At 47.9% G+C, this 17169-nt stretch overlaps 1 protein-coding gene across 2 annotated transcripts in view; it reads left to right on the top strand.

Annotated features, from left to right (window-relative positions):
* Positions 1-17169, top strand: part of MDN1 (midasin AAA ATPase 1) — a 902759-nt gene that overhangs the window by 744362 nt on the left and 141228 nt on the right. For both annotated transcript variants that reach the window (XM_082250237.1, XM_082250236.1), the window contains exons 72-73: positions 5116-5189; positions 6010-6208. In XM_082250237.1, the coding sequence (XP_082106363.1) occupies positions 5116-5189; positions 6010-6208 (273 nt within the window). The remainder of the gene's footprint in view (positions 1-5115; positions 5190-6009; positions 6209-17169) is intronic.

Raw genomic sequence — 17169 nt, 5'->3', positions numbered from 1 at the left:
CAGCGTACCTCTCGGCTGGCAGCACCCCCACTCCGGGTGGGAGGTGGTCTGTCCGGAGCGGGGCCCACTTGGTCCATGTTATGGTGAGTAAATGGAGCCCCCCTATATCCCTTAGTGGCCTTAGGGGGGTACGTGGGCCCACTCCTGGGGATGATAGGACCTAGTACTTCCTAAAAGATCCCCCTGGCCTATCTGGATTAGGTTATTGCTGTGGCGTCTGGTGCCCTAGGGGGGGGGGGGGTGGAAATGGTACCTTTTCCTGCTGGGTCTTGTTGTAGATCCTCTGTGGCCTCCAATTTGGGGTTCCCTGACCGCATGGCACGCCCTGGGGGCAGCCATCTTTAGTGTGGGCGTAAGGAGGATTTCTCCCCATTGAACTGCATGGTGCATCCATTTTCCCTGTGCTTCCCCTTGACTTGCATTAGCAGACATTTTTTGTGTAGCCCTATGGAGCTACATAATCAGCATGACCTTTCACATTCTATCCAGGCTGATGTCATATCCTGTGACTTTCACTTTCCTGCTGCACAGATCAGCTCTGGAGGTTTATCAGAGAGGTGGTAAAAGTACTGGGGTCTCTGTGGGCATATCCCTGCGCACTCTGCTATCTGCATATTTTTAAGGGGGACTCCGCATACCACGGTGATCGCCGGTGGGGACCATGCTCTTAAAGAGACAGTACACTGTATTCTTTTTAACTAATTATGGAGTCCCAGGCAGTTGTTTCACCCTCAGACCCCCTTAGTGCGACTACCAGACCTTCTGGATCACAGTTGCTGGCTGCAATTTCAGCAGCACTGACAAGCCTGGCGACCAAGGTCGATTTTGTGATGAAAAAGATTAATAGCCAAAACGGCCGCTGCCTTCACCGTCATCGGTGGTATCCTCTGATTCAGAAACTGATATGGACGCCACGGACACCCCCTTCCTTGAGGATTCGCTGTCCTCGCAATCGGATGGTGAAGAGGACCAGTCCTCTTCAGCTGCAGTGCAGGAATGCACTTTGGTGGAAGCCCTGATTGTTTCAGTAAGGGAAACGTTAAAAATTGCAAATGAGCCCACACCGGCAGGGACACGGGTGTCCTTTGGCTCCCGCAAAACCCAAAAATCGGGCAAGGTTTTCCTATGTCCCGAGAATTTTCATGATATTGTTAATGAACAATGGCGGCGCATCAAGCACATGCTAGTAGTGCCCCAATCGTTTTAAACGCCGTTATCCCCTTTGTAGAGACGGTTTTGAACCGTTGGACGATACTGCCTAAGGTGAGTGACCCTGTATCCAGGTTGAACAAATCTACTATAGTGCCTGTGGAAGATTCCCCAGTGTTTTCAGACCCGGTGGACAGGTGGGTGGAATCCCTTTTCCGCCACCTTCATGTGTTGCCGGGTTGATTCCTGAAACCGAGTTTTGTGTCTGCTCTGGTATCCCAGACAGTTAAGGAATGGGTAAGGATTTTTAAAGGGAACCTAGATGCTGACTTTTTTTCCGTGGAGCTGATGGAACTTAAGGACCAGATGGCCCAGGCCCTGGTGTTCCTGTGTGTTGCGTCCTTGGATGCAGCTCCCCTGGCTGCCAGTGTGGGCTGTGGGGATTGCCATAAGACACATGGTTTGGCTGAAGAGTTGGTCGGCAGACCAGGCTTCCAAGAAGGCCTTAACAGTTCTCCCTTTCCTGGGAAAGCGATTTTTGGTGACTCGCTGGATGATTTGATTAAAGGTCTAACCGGTGGGAAGACTACTCTTCTTCCTCAATTCTCCAAAGGTAAGGCACCCAGTAGTAGGCGGGGGCCTTTTTTCACCGCTCATAGACTATTTTTTTCGTGCCTCGGGGCGCAAGAAAAAGGTAAGTCGTTCAGGGCTTCTGGAGTGGTTAAAAAGCCATGGTCAGGCAAGACCAGCCAGTCCGGTTCTGCGGACAAGCCCTCTTCAGCATGAAGGGTCGCCGTCACCCATTTCTGGGGTGGGTTGACTTCTGCGCTTCTTTCAGGAACCCTGGACTTCCTTCATTCAAGACAAATGGGTTCACAAACTGATTCGTTCCAGGTAGAAGATCGAATTTTGGTCCCGACCGGCGGACAGGTTCTTTCAGTCAAATCTTCGCCTGTCTCCGGATCGCTTGAAGGATCTCCGAGATGCAGTGCAGGATCTCCTTGCTCAAGGAGTGATTGTGCTGGTTCCTCCACAGGAATGCTTTCAAGGTTTCTATTCAAACCTGTTCATGGTTCCCAGAAAAGAGGGCAAGGCGTGTCCAATCCTGGACCTCAAGGCTCTGAGCTGCTTTGTGCGGGTGCAGAAGTTTCAAATGGAATCCATTCGGTCGGTGGTAGCATCTTTAAATCAGGGGGATTTTCTGGCCTCCATCGATATCAAGGATGCGTATCTACACATCCCCATCTACGGGGGGACACCAGAGTCTTTACCAAGATACTTGTCCCGGTATTGGCTTTGTTGCGCCAAAAAGGGATTGTGATCCTGGGATATCTGGACAATCTCCTATTGAGAGCGAACTCTCACTCTGCTCTGTTGGGCGACCTGCCAATTACAGTTCAGACCCTTCAGGAATTCTGGTGGACTATCAATTAAAAAAAGTCTGCTCTGATGCCTTCAGTGAGGTTGGATTATCTGGGGCTGACTCTAGATTCCGCCTTGGCGAGGGTTTTCCTTCCCCTGGAAAAACTTTAGAAGCTGCAGGGAGCAATCCGGTTGCTGTTGGAAACGGATCTGTCCTCACTACGGACTTGCATGAGAGCCCTGGGTCTGATGGTGTCACCCTTCGGGGCGGTTCCGTTTGCTCAGTCTCACTCGAGACCTCTGCAAAAATATATTCTTGACAAATGGAACAGGGATTCACAGTCTTTAGGCAAAATTATACGCTTGAGCCGACTCACAAGGTCTGCTCTATACTGCTGGATCCAGTGGCCAGCATTGTCAGGGCAAGTCCTTCCTACCCCTGTTTTGGACGGTGGTCACCATGGATGCCAGCATGTCAGCCTGGGGTGGAGTGCTGGGGAAGCTCTGTGCCCAGGGGTCCTGGTCAACAGAGGAGTCTTCCTTACCAGGGCACTAATTGTGTCCTGGCGGCCAAGAAGGTGGCCGAGATTCTGGTATGGGCAGAAGATAATGTTCCAGCTTTTTCCGCAGTCCACATTCCGGGTGTGGTGATTTAGCAGGCAGATTACCCGAGTCGTCAGGTCCTGGATCAAGGGGAATGTTCCCTTCATCCGGAGGTGTTTCATCTCCTATGTGACCATGGGGAGCTCCGGCAGGAGTTTGCGTCTCGCTTCAACAAAAAAGTCCAGAGGTTTGTAGCCAGGTTTCAGGATCCTCTGGCCGACGTCACAGACGCCTTGGTGGCTTCTTGGAGCCAGTATCAGCTCCATAGCTGCTCTACGCCTTCCCTTCAATAAAACTCTTGCCAAGGCTTCTCAACAGGGTGGTGGTGGAAGGAATTCCGTCCTGGTTGCCCCAGACTGGCTTCGTCGGTCTTGGTACACAGACCTAGTAAAATTGTTTGCCGATCCTCCGTGGAGACTTCCAGTGAGAGAGGATCTGCTGTCCCAGGGACAGATCTGCCATCCTGCTTTACAGTCACTGGCTTAAACGGCATGGCTGTTGAAGGGCAGGTGTGAGAGATGGGGGTCTCTCTGAATCTGTGATTCCTACCCTGTTGACGGCTAGGAAGGGGAGTTCTAGGAAGATTTATCATTGTGCATGGAAATCGTACATTTCATGGTGTGAATGGCTGAAGCTGCACCCAGGGTTTTGGCCTTTTTACAAAGAGGGGTTGAGCAGCATTTGGCCTTGAGCACAATCAAGGGCCCAGTGTTTGCTTTGGCTATTTACTTCCAACTTTTATTCAGGGGATGCGTCATCTGGCGCCCCAAGAAGATCCCTGTTGCCTCCGTGGGATCTCATTCTGGTATTGTCTGTTCTTCAAAAGCCTCCTTTTGAGAACATTAGTGAGATTTCTCTGCTTTCTTTATCCCAGAAGGTTTCCTTTCCTACTAGAGTGCGGAGTGCCTCTTGGGATTTTCACCATCAGGCCTCTGTAGTGCAAGTTTGTAAGGCGGCGACTTGGTTGTCTGTGCACACATTTACAAAATTCTACAAGGTAGATTTGTTGGCATCTTCGGATGCATCCTTTGGCCGCAAGGTTTTGCAGGCTGCTGTTTAAAAGAGACTCGCTTGTTTCTCTTGAAGGGGTTTTTTCTTTCATGGGTAAGCTCCTGTTGTTCCTGGTTGAGCTTCATGTTACCCAGTTGGCTAAGTTTAGCCTTTGGAGTTTACGTTAACTATTTGGTTTGCATTCTTCCCACCCCTCATGCCTACACTGCTTTGGGAAGTCCCAGTGGTATAAGAAGCAGAAGTGCTGCCTCTGTCAATGGACAATAGAGAAAACTGGATTTTTGTAAGAACTTACTGTAAAATCCTTTTCTCTGAAGTCCATTGACAGACGCAGCACCCGCCCTTCTGATGTGGGGATGGTTTCTCACTGCTTGCAGCGAAACTGGTATGCTGGAGCAGGGTGTGTGGGATATGGCTATAGGGACAGCCCCTGTAGGCGTGGTAAACGTTTTTTTTCCTGCCTAGTACTACTCCTGTAGGGGGCAGCATAACCCAATGGTAAAAGAAGCATAAGAGCTGCGTCTGTTCATGGACTTAAGAGAAAGGGATTTAACGGTAAGTTCTGATTAAAAAAACAGTTTTTGACTTACCGTAAAATCCATTTTTCTGATCATTGACTGACACAGCACCCACCCCTCTGTGGAGTTCTTATTCTTCTGACAGTGCTTGTAACAGAACTGAGTAACTATAGTAGAGAGAGGAAGTATACCCCCTAGGACTGCCCATAGGCATAGCCAGATTCTTTTTCTGCCTAGTGTTCTACTCCTGTAGTTGGCAGTGTAACCCAATGGTCATGAAGATTAGGAGCTGTCTGTCAGTGAACATCAGAGGAGTGGTTTTTACGGTAAGTCAAAAGTTTTCCTGCGTGCTCTTGTATGCTACTTCAGTTGACTATTCATGGATTTACTTGTATCATCCATGCTGTATATTTTTAAACTAACATCTTTTGGATTGTAAAATGTTAGGTAATATATGTATTTGTATCTTAAGGACTTTGTGAAAATATCCAGGTGGAATGATGTCAGCTTTTGGTCCGTGAAACAGTCTGTCGAAAAGACACATCGGTAAGAGTTTGTGTTATAGTTACCTAAAGCATTTTATGTTTTACAACAAAGTATATTAATAATGGTAAAGCTCTAAAATGTAACTGCACATTTTAAAAATACAATTTTCCTAGAAGGTTTTTATTTTTTGTTTGGGTTTTTGACTGGACCAACACAGGTTACAGGTTCTTCCTGTTTCTGAATTTTTCATCTGTGGCTCCATCATAGCTGAGCTGCATATCTGGCAGCTCTTAAATGGGCGGCTAATTTGCTGCTTATGAATTAATAGGAGCAAGCTCTGGAAAACCTAAGGTGGCAACGCTACCCCTGTGGAGTCTCAGGAGTGGGCGTGATATCCCTAGCAGCTCTAGAGGCTGGTTCACCAGGTTAAAATATATATTAGGTGTACAGAAGGAAAGGGACATGCTTGAAAGAGACACTTAGCAGTAAGCTGCCTTTTTTCTGTTGGGGGTTTAAAAAAACTTTAAATGGTTTTGAACTGCAGAGGAGAAAAACAATACAAATTAGCAATTGCATAGAAGAAATTGTGACAAGTCCGAAAAGATTCTACTAGATCAGATTCCTACAGATCTAAATTAAAGGGAAGATATCTGGCATGAGGACAACTACTAGGCAGTACTGAAAAAAAAAAAATTATATATTTTTTAACATTTAATAAAACAATTGAGTCTGCCTGGCAGAGTGTGTGGGCAGCTAGGTTTTGTTGTAGACATTTGTTAAAATGCTGCTGTTCTTTTTTTTTTTTTTTTTTTTTTTTTTTTTTTTTAACAGTGTATTGTTTGGTCTTAATATATTATATTATCTTTTACATTACTTTTAGAACACTTTTTAAGTTTACAAAGAAGTTTGAAGCAGCTCTTTGTGAACCATCTTGTCCTGCACTAATTGAAAGTGTTCAAGAACAACAAATGGACTTCACTGACACCTCCACAGGCTCAATGATCAAAGAAAGCTCTGCTCTACGGCTTCGGCTTGCATCCATTCTGAAGGCTACTTTTCCTGAAGCAAGTAGTACACCTGTAAGGCCATTAATTTAAATTGTTTACTACCTAGGCAAACAAAGTTAAAGTAGCGTTCCAGTCATTTTTTGTTTACAGTCAGCAGCTTCAAAAAGTGTAGCTGCTGACTTTTAATAAAAAGCCACTCACCTGTCCTACGATTCAGGGGTGTACTCGCTGCAGTTATGTACTCCCCGTGTTCTCCCTCCGCAGCGGCAGCATCTCTACTATGGGCACCCGGCTATGACAGCTTGCGTGTCGGACACCCACTGCACATGTGCGAGCGGTGCTGCACTCTGACTGGTCCTGAAGTCTTCTAGGACCTGTCAAGTGTCCCAGAAGAAGTAAAAAAGGGAATGGTCTAACACTCGCAATTGTAAACACCTCCATCCCTAATATATACGAAAACAACAGAGAGGTGGCCCTAATGGGACTTTAAATGAGGTTGAATACAATAGTCATAGAAGGTCAAAGAGTAAATTTTATTATCAGATAAAAATATATGATAAATGTAGGCATAAATATATAACATAACCACAGGCATAGTTGCGTGCATATAAAACATGTTTAACATAGTAGAAAAATAGCAGCATAGCGGCAATTGAGACATAGTGACAGCATATCAACATGGATATTGCATGACAATAAATAATTAGTATGGAAAAACTCTACGCGTTTCGTGGGTCCCTACGCCCACTCATCAGGAGTTTGTAGGTGATTCTGAATTGGCACATGGGCTGCATGCACGTCTCATCCCTAACGTCATGTGTACGGTGGGACAGACATAAGCTAAAACTCATGTATGTCAGCATGGAAAAGGCCAGCAGCAGCTGGCAACCATGACCGTGAGTTTGAAAACACTGCCACCACGTGCAAACGCCGCTGTTGCAGAGGTACACTGTGCACTAAAAACACTGTGTACCTCTGCAACAGCGGTGGTGGCGGTGTTTTCAAACTCACGGTCATGGTTGCCAGCTGCTGCTGGCCTTTTCCATGCTGACATACATGAGTTTTAGCTTATGTCTGTCCCAATTCAGAATCCCCTACAAACTCCTGATGAGTGGGCGTAGGGACCCACGAAACGCGTAGAGTTTTTCCATACTAATTTATTGTCATGCAATATCCATGTTGATATGCTGTCACTATGTCTCAATTGCCGCTATGCTGCTATTTTTCTACTATGTTAAACATGCTTTATATGCACGCAACTATGCCTGTGGTTATGTTATATATTTATGCCTACATTTATCATATATTTTTATCTGATAATAAAATTTACTCTTTGACCTTCTATGACTATTGTATTCAACCTCATTTAAAGTCCCATTAGGGCCACCTCTCTGTTGTTTTAGTGTCCCAGAAGACTTCGGGAAGGAAAACTTCCACTCTCCTAAGGCGACCGAAACGGGAGCAGGTACCTGTCAAAGAACCTGAACCCCCCTCCTCCCCAAAAGCTCTGTCAGGAGCCAGGGAGGAGGCCTTAAAGCGGAAGTTCCACTTTTGGGTAGAACTCGCTTTGAGGTACAAAAAAAAAAAATATCTATCAGGCGACTGCACCTTTAGAGATTTGTCATTTGGTAGCGTCATTTGGTGATGCTTTTAGTATATTATAACCTGCTCAGGCTGTAAACTAAAATTGCAGTTGATTATATGGGCAATGTTTATGTACATGAACTTTATTTAGCGCTTCCCAAAGCTGCTAAAGCATAAAAAACACACCTACACTCGGTCCAACATATGCTAGTCTATCCAGAAGACTCCTAAATTGTGTGCGTCTATATGCACACACACACGTACACACATATGAACCCCTTGGAATAAATGGGTTTCTTCAGTATTTTGCCATACAGCAACGTTCTTGACAAACACAAAGTGTTTAAGCTGATAACACAATTCTATCTTTTCATGTCTTTATTGAGTTGTGAACTGCGTATTTACCGAGCTCATTTTCTGTAAAAAAAAAAAAAAAATGGTCGCCTACTGTACATTTATATTTCTCGATCGTTCATTGACAGACCCAGCTCCATATTATTCTTGGTCATTGGGTTGACCACAGAAATGGAACACTAGGCAGAAAAAAGCTTTACCAAGCCTATGGGGCCGTTCCTGGAGGCATACACCCACACACACTGCTATAGGCTTGTTTGTTTCTACCTAGTTCCCTGCTGGGACTTCGGTCTTAGCTGTTTTTTTATTTTTTTATTTATGGGAACCTTTTTGTAAGACTTTATTTTTTAGTTAATTTCCTGAGAGAACTACAAGCAACGGCCGGCTGGGTTTCGGACTGGATATGCTAGATCCTTAAGGTGTCCAAGCCCGGCCAGCGGGCGTGCGCAGGTTATAGTCTAGAATAGCCCAACAGAGCCCCGATGGACGCGGGCTGGCCTGTGAGTGAAACACCTCGCCGGGACGCATTCAACCTGAGCCGCAGCATACCCCCTGACCGTTATCACCCCCACCCTGGGTTGAGAGGTAGTCTGTTTGGAGTTGTGCCTACCCGAGGCCGTTGGAATGGTAAGTGTGTCGTCCGTCGTTTTTTTTTTCAGGTTAAATGTTTTTTGAGTTTTCAAAAAAGTAACAGATAAGGTGAACAAAATAACAGGTAGCAGGTAACAAAAATTAACTCAGTAGGGAAAAAAAAAATATATTTATTTATATATATATATATATATATCAGGTTCAAGCGCTATATTAATGGTGTACAATCGTTGCCATCTAGTGTCAAAAATTGTTGTTACATGCAGTTGTATATCACATTTTATATGCGTTGCTTGGAATTCACTTTGTTGCCATCTAGTGTTCAAAATATATATTATATGAGCTATACAGGATAGGTAATTAGTATACCAAAAGGGATTCACTTAGCAAAGTAGGTATTGTACCAGTGTTGCCACTTAGTTTTTTCTTTTTGGTAAAGCTCGTAGTTGGGTGTCATAAGTAGTTCATATATGTGGTGAGTTTGTGTGGTGTTTATTATATCTAATATAGGTGGGTCGCTACATTTCCATTTCCTCGCAATGGATATTCTAGTTGCAAGGAGTATGTGAAGTGCCACTTTGCGAGATTGTGAAGGGAGATTTTCAACCATTAGATTCAGCAGGGCCAACTCCGGCGTGGGTGGGACATGGTGCTCTATGATCCTAGAGAGTAGATGGAATACTTCCATCCATAGTGCGGATATAGGGGGGCAATCGCACAGTAAATGTTTAAGTGTGCCTTCTTGTCCGCATCCTCTCCAGCATGTGGGTGAGAGGTTTCCTTTAAATTTCGCTATTGTGGTCGGTGTAAGGTACCATTGTAGGGAAATTTTTAGGTGCAGTTCCCTGTGTGAGGCTTTAAGTGTGGCCTAACCGGATGCTAATGCTTTCGTCCATTGGGGTGGGGTGAATGTAGTCCCAAGATCGTGCTCCCATTTTAGGAGGGGTGGGGTTTTGGTAAAGTTTTTTTCTCTCTGAGCAGTGGATAAATAGTTGATATACCTTTGGCCTCGTTCGAGGGGGACATTAGATAAATCTATAGTTTTAAGGGGGTCTGGGCACGTATTTGGGGGTTTTAACTTAAGCATGAGGTAATTTGGCACTATTGGAACCATTCAGATGATATTTGCGAAAAAAGTGTTTTGGGGTGCCGTTAGCATATAGTGCATCTATTAGTACGGGGGGGGGTGGTGTTCCATGGATTTAGGTTGATGTCAGGGATGAGCTGGAGTAAGCTCTTTTATGGTGGTGGTTGGTGTCAGGTTCCAGCTCCCCCTTGTCAGTCTTTGCCATGAAATGGCGGAGTCACTGACTGTAGGGGACAGGTGGGAGGGTAGCTTTCTCCCCATTTCCTGCTGAACAGCCAAGTGGAGAGATTCCTGTGTGGGATTGTTTCCTGTTCTAAACTCCCCCAAAGCGTTTCTGGGGTCGGTTGAAACCCTTCACGTAGTTGTGACAGTACAGTTGCCTGATAAGTCTTCTAGGCTAGGCATGGAGGAGCCCCCCCACAGATTTATTTTTCAATAGCGTGGAAAATGCACTTCTGGCTCTTTTTGCTTGCCATAGATATCGGGTCAGTATGGATTGAAGCGATTGCGTGAATGACTTGGTGAATCGGTATGGGCAGGGATCTATAAAGATACAATAATTTGGGCAGAGTGCACATCTTGAACGCCACCAGTCTGCCTGACCAGGTGAGTTCAAATTTAGGGACTGGAGTTCTCTGGCCATCTGTGTTTTGAATGGGGCATAGTTGGCTTGGAAAAGGTGTTTGGTAGATTTGGTGAGAGTTATACCTAGATATGTGATACCTGCATCCGCCTATTTGCATGGGAAGGTTTTTGAAAGGAGATTTCTAGTGGTGCCATCCACCCCCAGGTCTAGGATGTTGGATTTAGCTTTGTTAACTTTATATAATATTGACCCAAACTCTGAGAGAATATGTTTAATCCTGGGCTGAAAGGCAAAAAAAACTTTAAAATAACATCATCCGCAAATAGGCTAATGCGGTCCTCTTGTGGGCCTAGTCGAATGCCTGTAATGTGTGGGTCCGAGCGAATCTTTTGGGCTTGTGGCTCGATGGCTAAGTTAAATATGAGGGGAGAAAGAGGACACCCTTGTCTCGTACCATTCGTAATGGCGAATGGCCTGGACAGCAGGTTATCCACTAGGACTTGGTCGGACGGGTTAGCGTACACGGCAAGGATTGCGAAGTGCATCCTTCCTTCTATACCAAATCGTTTGAGCACTTCACGGAGGTACCCCCAATGAACCCTATCGAACGCCTTCTCTGCATCCAGCGAAAGAAGCAGAGAAGGCATTCTGGTTAGGGTGGCGGCATGAATAATATTAAGTCTCCTTGTTGCATCCGCTGATTGTCTACCTTTCGTAAACCCCGCCTGGTCCTTATGGATAAGGCCCGGCAGGATTGGCATTCTATTCACAACTGTTTTGGCGTATAGCTTTACGTCTGTATTAAGTAGAGAAATAGGGCGGAAATTTTGTGCAGCATTAGGCTCCTTACCGGGTTTAGGTAGGGTAATCACTGTTGCCTTTAGCATCTCTGCTGGGAAACTGGAAGAGGAGGCGGCATCGTTAAGGACTGTGCATAGGTGAGGAGCTAGGGCTTCTTTCAGCAGCTTGTAATATTCATTAATGAGTCCGTCCGGACCAGTGGATTTACCTGTAGGTAAAGAATCTATGGCTTTACAGAATTCAGGTACTCAACTTGGTCGGGGGGAGAGAGTTGGAAGGGCTTTAGTGTCGAGAAATGTGTTAATTCTGGGGTGGGGGATGTGGTAAGGCTAGATTTGAAGATTAGAAAGCGAATCATAACTACTGAAGGCATTTGAAATATCTCTAGGGTCATGTAGCGTTTCACCAGAAAAAGGATGTATAATAGATTTAATTTTGGCTTGGGTACATTGGCCTTTTATCTTGGCGGCTAACAATTTACCTGCCTTGCTGCTGGTGGCATAGTATTAAGCTTTAGATTTTCTCAAGTTCCTCTCATAGGTGTCAGGTAGATGGGACCTGACTTCTTGCCTAAGGATTACGAGTTTCTGTTTCAGGGCAGGTGAAGGTTTGGTTTTGGGATTCTATGGATTTCATTTCCTCTGCTAGTCTGTCTAGTTGCTGAGTCCTCTTCCTGTTTGTCCTATGGTGCAGTTGAATCAATAATCCCCTACTGAATGCCTTGTGGGCATTCCAGAGGGTCGCAGACTCCGATACTGACCCCACATTATCGTGGAAAAATTCTGTTACTGAGTTATGGAGAAAATCTGCATTTCTCTTACGTCCTCCGACAGTCGCCGCCTCCTCTAAGTCATCACTATTGGGTATTGTCTTCCTCTCCGCAGGAGTAGCTAGGCATAAGACTTAGTCAAAAGAACAAAAGCATTTGCATAGACACACCCATGGGGGCTGTCCCACTGGTCAATACCCCCCTGCAGTGACACTCCCAACTCAGTTTATTTCTGCCTAGCGTCAGGAGTAGTTAGGCTTTCCCTGTGCTGGGGCTACAGTCTCAGCCTTTCTAATTTTTTATTTGATTTTCTTTGAAAATGTCGGTTTTTTCTTTGATTTACTAGCTGTTTATTTTGTCAGCTTTAGTTTTAGTCGGATCTTTGGATGAAGATGGATTCTTGCGGAGCTGGGATTCGGACTGACCGCCCTGGTTCTCCAGGGCAGAGGGTGAGAGGGACCCCCAGCCCGCCATCGAGCGTTCAGCCATGTGTTCGTCCTGGCATTATGAACGACCCATCCCTGCTCGCAGCAGGGATGCAGCCTGTGAGGTGGCTACCTCACTGGACACATCTGTGGTGCTGCAGTGTTCTGTCCTTGGCAAACGGCATTCCCTGTCAGATGAGGACAGCCGCTTTCCGTTCATAGAGGCACCCCACGTCATCTGGTACAGGTAAGTACTTCTGTGTGGAGCCTCTGTCTGGGGTGGCAGTCCTGTGTTGCTGTGTGTCCCCCATGTCTGTGCCTGTGTGGGGCTCCCTGCGGGGGTCTTTTGTACATGCGCTGCTGTGCTGTGTATTGTTGGGGGCCCCTTCCCCTGTGTCACTTCGGTGTTTTTTCTGGGGGTGCAGACGATGAGTGTGGCGGCCGCAGCGGGGAAAAACCACGCGGTCCGCCATTTTTACTATGGGCATGCATGTCTGGCTTCACTGTGGGCTACATTACATGCTGTTTTGGTGCCATCACAGATGCCTATAGAACTGAATGGGAGGGTTCCAAGCACATTTTCGGCGGCCATTTTCCCGAAGCCTCCCATTCAGTTCTATAGGCAGCCATTTTCCCTGGGTTATTGCAGCTTATAGTTCAGCCTCTTTTGACCTCACTTCCTTTTCCTCTGAAGCAGCGATCAATGTGGTAACACTCTGTGGGGCTCTGCAGACTGTCTCTTCCATAACTTTGTTTTGTCATTCCTGGCTCAGTTTCTTCTCCTTTTGGGGGTCTTTAGTCACTGTACATATAGCGGTGGGCTGTGCACTCCGCAGCGGTATTAAAGGGCCAGTACCTTTTTTTTGCACTGTTGTTGTTTTTTTTTTTTCTAACTTTGGCAATGGATTCTCAGGATAGCAAATTTCCTCCAGCTCTGGTGGGGGACCCCAGTCCTGCTGGGGCGCCTGTTATACCTGACTTGGCCGCCGTAGTGGCGTCTTTAGTGTCCAAAATGGAGGTACTGATGGCTGCACGTGCTGCTAGGAAAAGACCCAGATTGTCTATCTCCTCTGATTCAGATGGTGATGTGGCTGCGGTGGCGGGCGTGCCCTTTTCAGGGTCTCGCTCATCCTTGGACCCTCTGGGGTCTGAGGGGGAGATGGAGGGGGTTGATGTTTCTCCCCCGGGGTCGCCTGAAGAAAGCGCGACCATGGATGAGTTGATGGTTTCTGTAAAAGAAACACTACACTTGGAGGATGAGCCCAGTCCTCCGGGCATTGTGTCCTCTTTTGGTACACATAGGACCCGCAAGTCGGCACAGGTTTTTCCCTGCCCCGCTGAGTTTCATTACACTGTAAATGAACTGTGGCGCACTTTAAAATGTCCATTCTTGGTTCCTAGTCGGATTAAACTGCTTTATCCCTTTGCTCCGGCTATGGAATAGCGATGGTGTGTGCCTCCACAAGTGGATCACACTGTGGCCTATCTTAAACAAGGCTACCTTGATTCCTACTGAGGAAACCCCGGTTTTTCGGGATCCCACGGATGGAAGGTTGGAGTCTCTAGCCCGCCATTCCTACACGGTGGCGGGTTCCTTACTCAAACCTGTTTTTGTGTCCGTCCTGGTGGCTCAGGCGGTGGCTGATTGGACTAAGGTGCTTAGATGAAACCTCACGTCTGATTCTGCCCCCGCTGCCACGCTGGCTATGGTGGATAAAATTCACCAAGGAGTCATGTATTTGTGCGATGCGACCTTAAATGTAGCCCCTTTGGTAGCGCGCCTCTCTAGTATTGCGGTGCTTAACCATCGACTGATCTGGCTGAAGAGCTGGTCGTCTGACCAGACATCACGGAAAACTGTTGCTGATTTCCTTATGCAGGGTCTTGCCTTTTTGGCGAGGCCTTGGATACCTTGGTAAAGGGTGTCACGGGAGGTAAGAGCACCATGCTGCCCCAGAACCCCAAGAACAAGTCCTTTCATGGCAAGCGGGGTTCCACCTCTCGACCCAATCAAGGGTCCTTTCGTGCCTTTCCGAATCAAACCAAGGGCAAGCCCTTCAAGGGCCAAGGTAGCCAGAAGAAGCCCTGGGCGGGCAAGCAAAAGTCCGGCTATGCCGGTACGGCGGGTCAATCCGCCTCTGCCTGAAGGGGCACCCTCACCCATTTCAGGGGTGGGGGGACGTTTGCGCGGTTTCCTCAAACCTTGGCTGCTCCGAATTCCGGACAGGTGGGTTCAGGAAATCATTCGATCAGGATACAAGATCAAATTCCTTTCCCGGCCGGCGGACAGATTTTTTCCCTCAAATCTTCATTTGACCCCGGGGCGCCTGCAGGACCTGCATCAAGCGGTGCAGGACCTCCTTGCCCAGGGGGTGATTGTCCCGGTGCCTCATCGGGACAGGTTATTCCAATCTGTTCACTGTGCCCAGAAAGGAGGGCAAGGTACGTCCTATTCTGGACCTAAAAAAGCTGAACCGCTTTGTGCGCGTACGGAAGTTCGTATGGAATCTCTCCGTTCGGTGGTGGCTTCCCTGAGCCCAGGAGAATTCATGGCCTCTATAGACCTGAAGGATGCGTACCTGCACATCCCCATTTTCGAGGGTCACCAGAGGTACCTTAGTTTCGCAATCGCGGAGGACCACTATCGGCTTGTAGCGTTGCCTTTCGGTCTCGCTTCCGGCTCCAAGGGTCTTTACCAAAGTGTTGGCGCCTGTTCTGGGCCTGCTAAGGGCACAGGGCATTGCGGTCTTGGGGTATCTGGACGATCTCCTCTTAAGATCGAGTGTCAGCCAGAACCTACTGCGCGATCTGTCCACCACGGTACAAACGCTCCAGGAGTTCGGTTGGACCATCAACGTGCAGAAGTCGAACTTGTCTCCTTCGGTTCGTCTTTCCAATCTGGGAATGATCCTGGACTCTGCTCAGGCAAAGGTGTTCTTGCCGGAGGACAAGCTCCAGGACCCTGCAGGACGAGATCAGGTCCCTCAGGGACAATCCATCTTCGTCGCTCATGACCTGCATGCGGTCCCTGGTGTTGATGGTATCAGTCTTCGAGGCGATACCCTTTGCTCAGTTTCACACACAGTCTCTTCAAGCGGAGATCCTGGCCAGGTGGGACAGACTACCTCAGTCCTTTGATCTGAGTGTCTCATTGAGTCGCCGTACCAGAATGGATCTTCTGTGGTGGCTCCAGTCCCCGGCAGTGTTGGAAGGCAAATCTTTCCGTTTTGTTACTGTGGACGGTGATTACCACGGATGCCAGCCTGTCGGGCTTGGGTGGAGTCCTGGGCAACCTGTCTGCCCAGGGCACTTGGTCGGGGGAGGAATCCTCCCTTCCGATCAATGTGTTGGAATTGAGAGCGAGAAAACTTTGTCTCTTCCAGTGGTTGGATCGACTTCGGGGCTGTCCTCTTCAGGTACAGATGGACAATGCTACCGCGGTGGCTTACATCAACCACCAAGGGGGCACCAGGAGTGCCCGGGAGGCTACCGACATTCCGTCTTGGGCCGAGACTCATGTCCCGGCGATTTCAGCAGTTCACATTCCGGGTGTGGTGAATTGGCAGGCCGACTATCTGAGCCGCCAGACCCTGGACCAGGGGGAATGGTCCCTGCACCCGGAGGTTTTCCAAATGCTGTGTGCAAAGGGGGGATCCCCGGACGTGGATCTGTTCGCGTCTCGGCTAAACCACAAGGTGGAAAGGTTCGTGGCAAGAACGCGCGATCCTCTGGCAGACGCCTCGGATGCATTGGTGGCCCCTTGGTATCAGTATCGTCTGATGTATGCCTTTCCTCCGATTAAGTTGTTGTCCAGGTTAGCCTCGGAACCGCACCTGGTGATTCTGGTAGCACCGGACTGGCCACGCCGGTCCTGGTACGCCGACGTTGTTCACCTGGCAGTGGCGCCTCCTTGGCGGCTGCCAATGCGGGAAGATCTACTGTCTCAGGGACCGATCTTCCATCCTGCTTTACAGTCGCTGGCTTTAACGGCCTGGCTGTTGAGACCCAGGTCCTGAGAGACGGGGGTCTCTCCCCTGAGGTCATTCCTACTCTAATCAAGGCTAGGAAATCCTCATCTGGTAAAATCTATTGCCGTACCTGGAAAGCTTACTTCGCCTGGTGTGAGTCCAGGAGGTTCTCCCCTCACTCATACTCGGTGTCGAGAGTGTTGGCTTTCCTCCAGTTTGGGGTGGACCAGCGCCTGGCGCTGGCCACAATAAAGGGCCAGGTGTCTGCAATGGCTATTCTTTTCCAACGCCCTGTGGCGTCTCATTCCTTAATTCGCACCTTCATTCAAGGTGTTGCGACATTTGGCTTCTCCCAGGAGGGAGCCTTTACCTCCATGGGACTTGAACTTGGTTCGGTCCGTGTTACAGCGTGCTCCCTTTGAAAACATCCGGGAGATATCGTTGCCTCTGCTGTATAAGAAGGTTGCCTTTTTGGTGGCGATCACTTCGGCTCGCAGAGTGTCGGAACTGGCGGCGTTGTCTTGCCGCTCTCCTTACTTGGTAATTCACAAGGATAAGGTGGTCTTGCGACCTCATTCGTCTTTTCTTCCTAAGGTGGTCTCTGAGTTCCACCTTAATGAGGACATTGTCCTGCCTTCGCTTTGTACGAAGCCTAAGCATCCTAAGGAGGTTGCTTTGCATTCCTTGGATGTTGTCAGGGCGATCAGGGTGTACCTGTCGTCTACGGAGTCCTTTCGGAAGACGGATTCCCTCTTTGTCCTTCCTAAAGGGACCTCTGAAGGGCATGGCTGCGTCTGCAGCGACCATTGCCAAATGGATCAGACAGATCATTAAACAGGCTTATGCCTTGAAGGAACAGGTTCCACCC

Source organism: Pelophylax lessonae, assembly GCF_965119305.1.
Source record: "Pelophylax lessonae genome assembly, chromosome: 3".
Lineage (NCBI taxonomy): Eukaryota > Metazoa > Chordata > Amphibia > Anura > Ranidae > Pelophylax > Pelophylax lessonae.
Note: the sequence above shows the minus strand (reverse complement) of the source record. Positions and strands in the feature narration are given on the sequence as shown.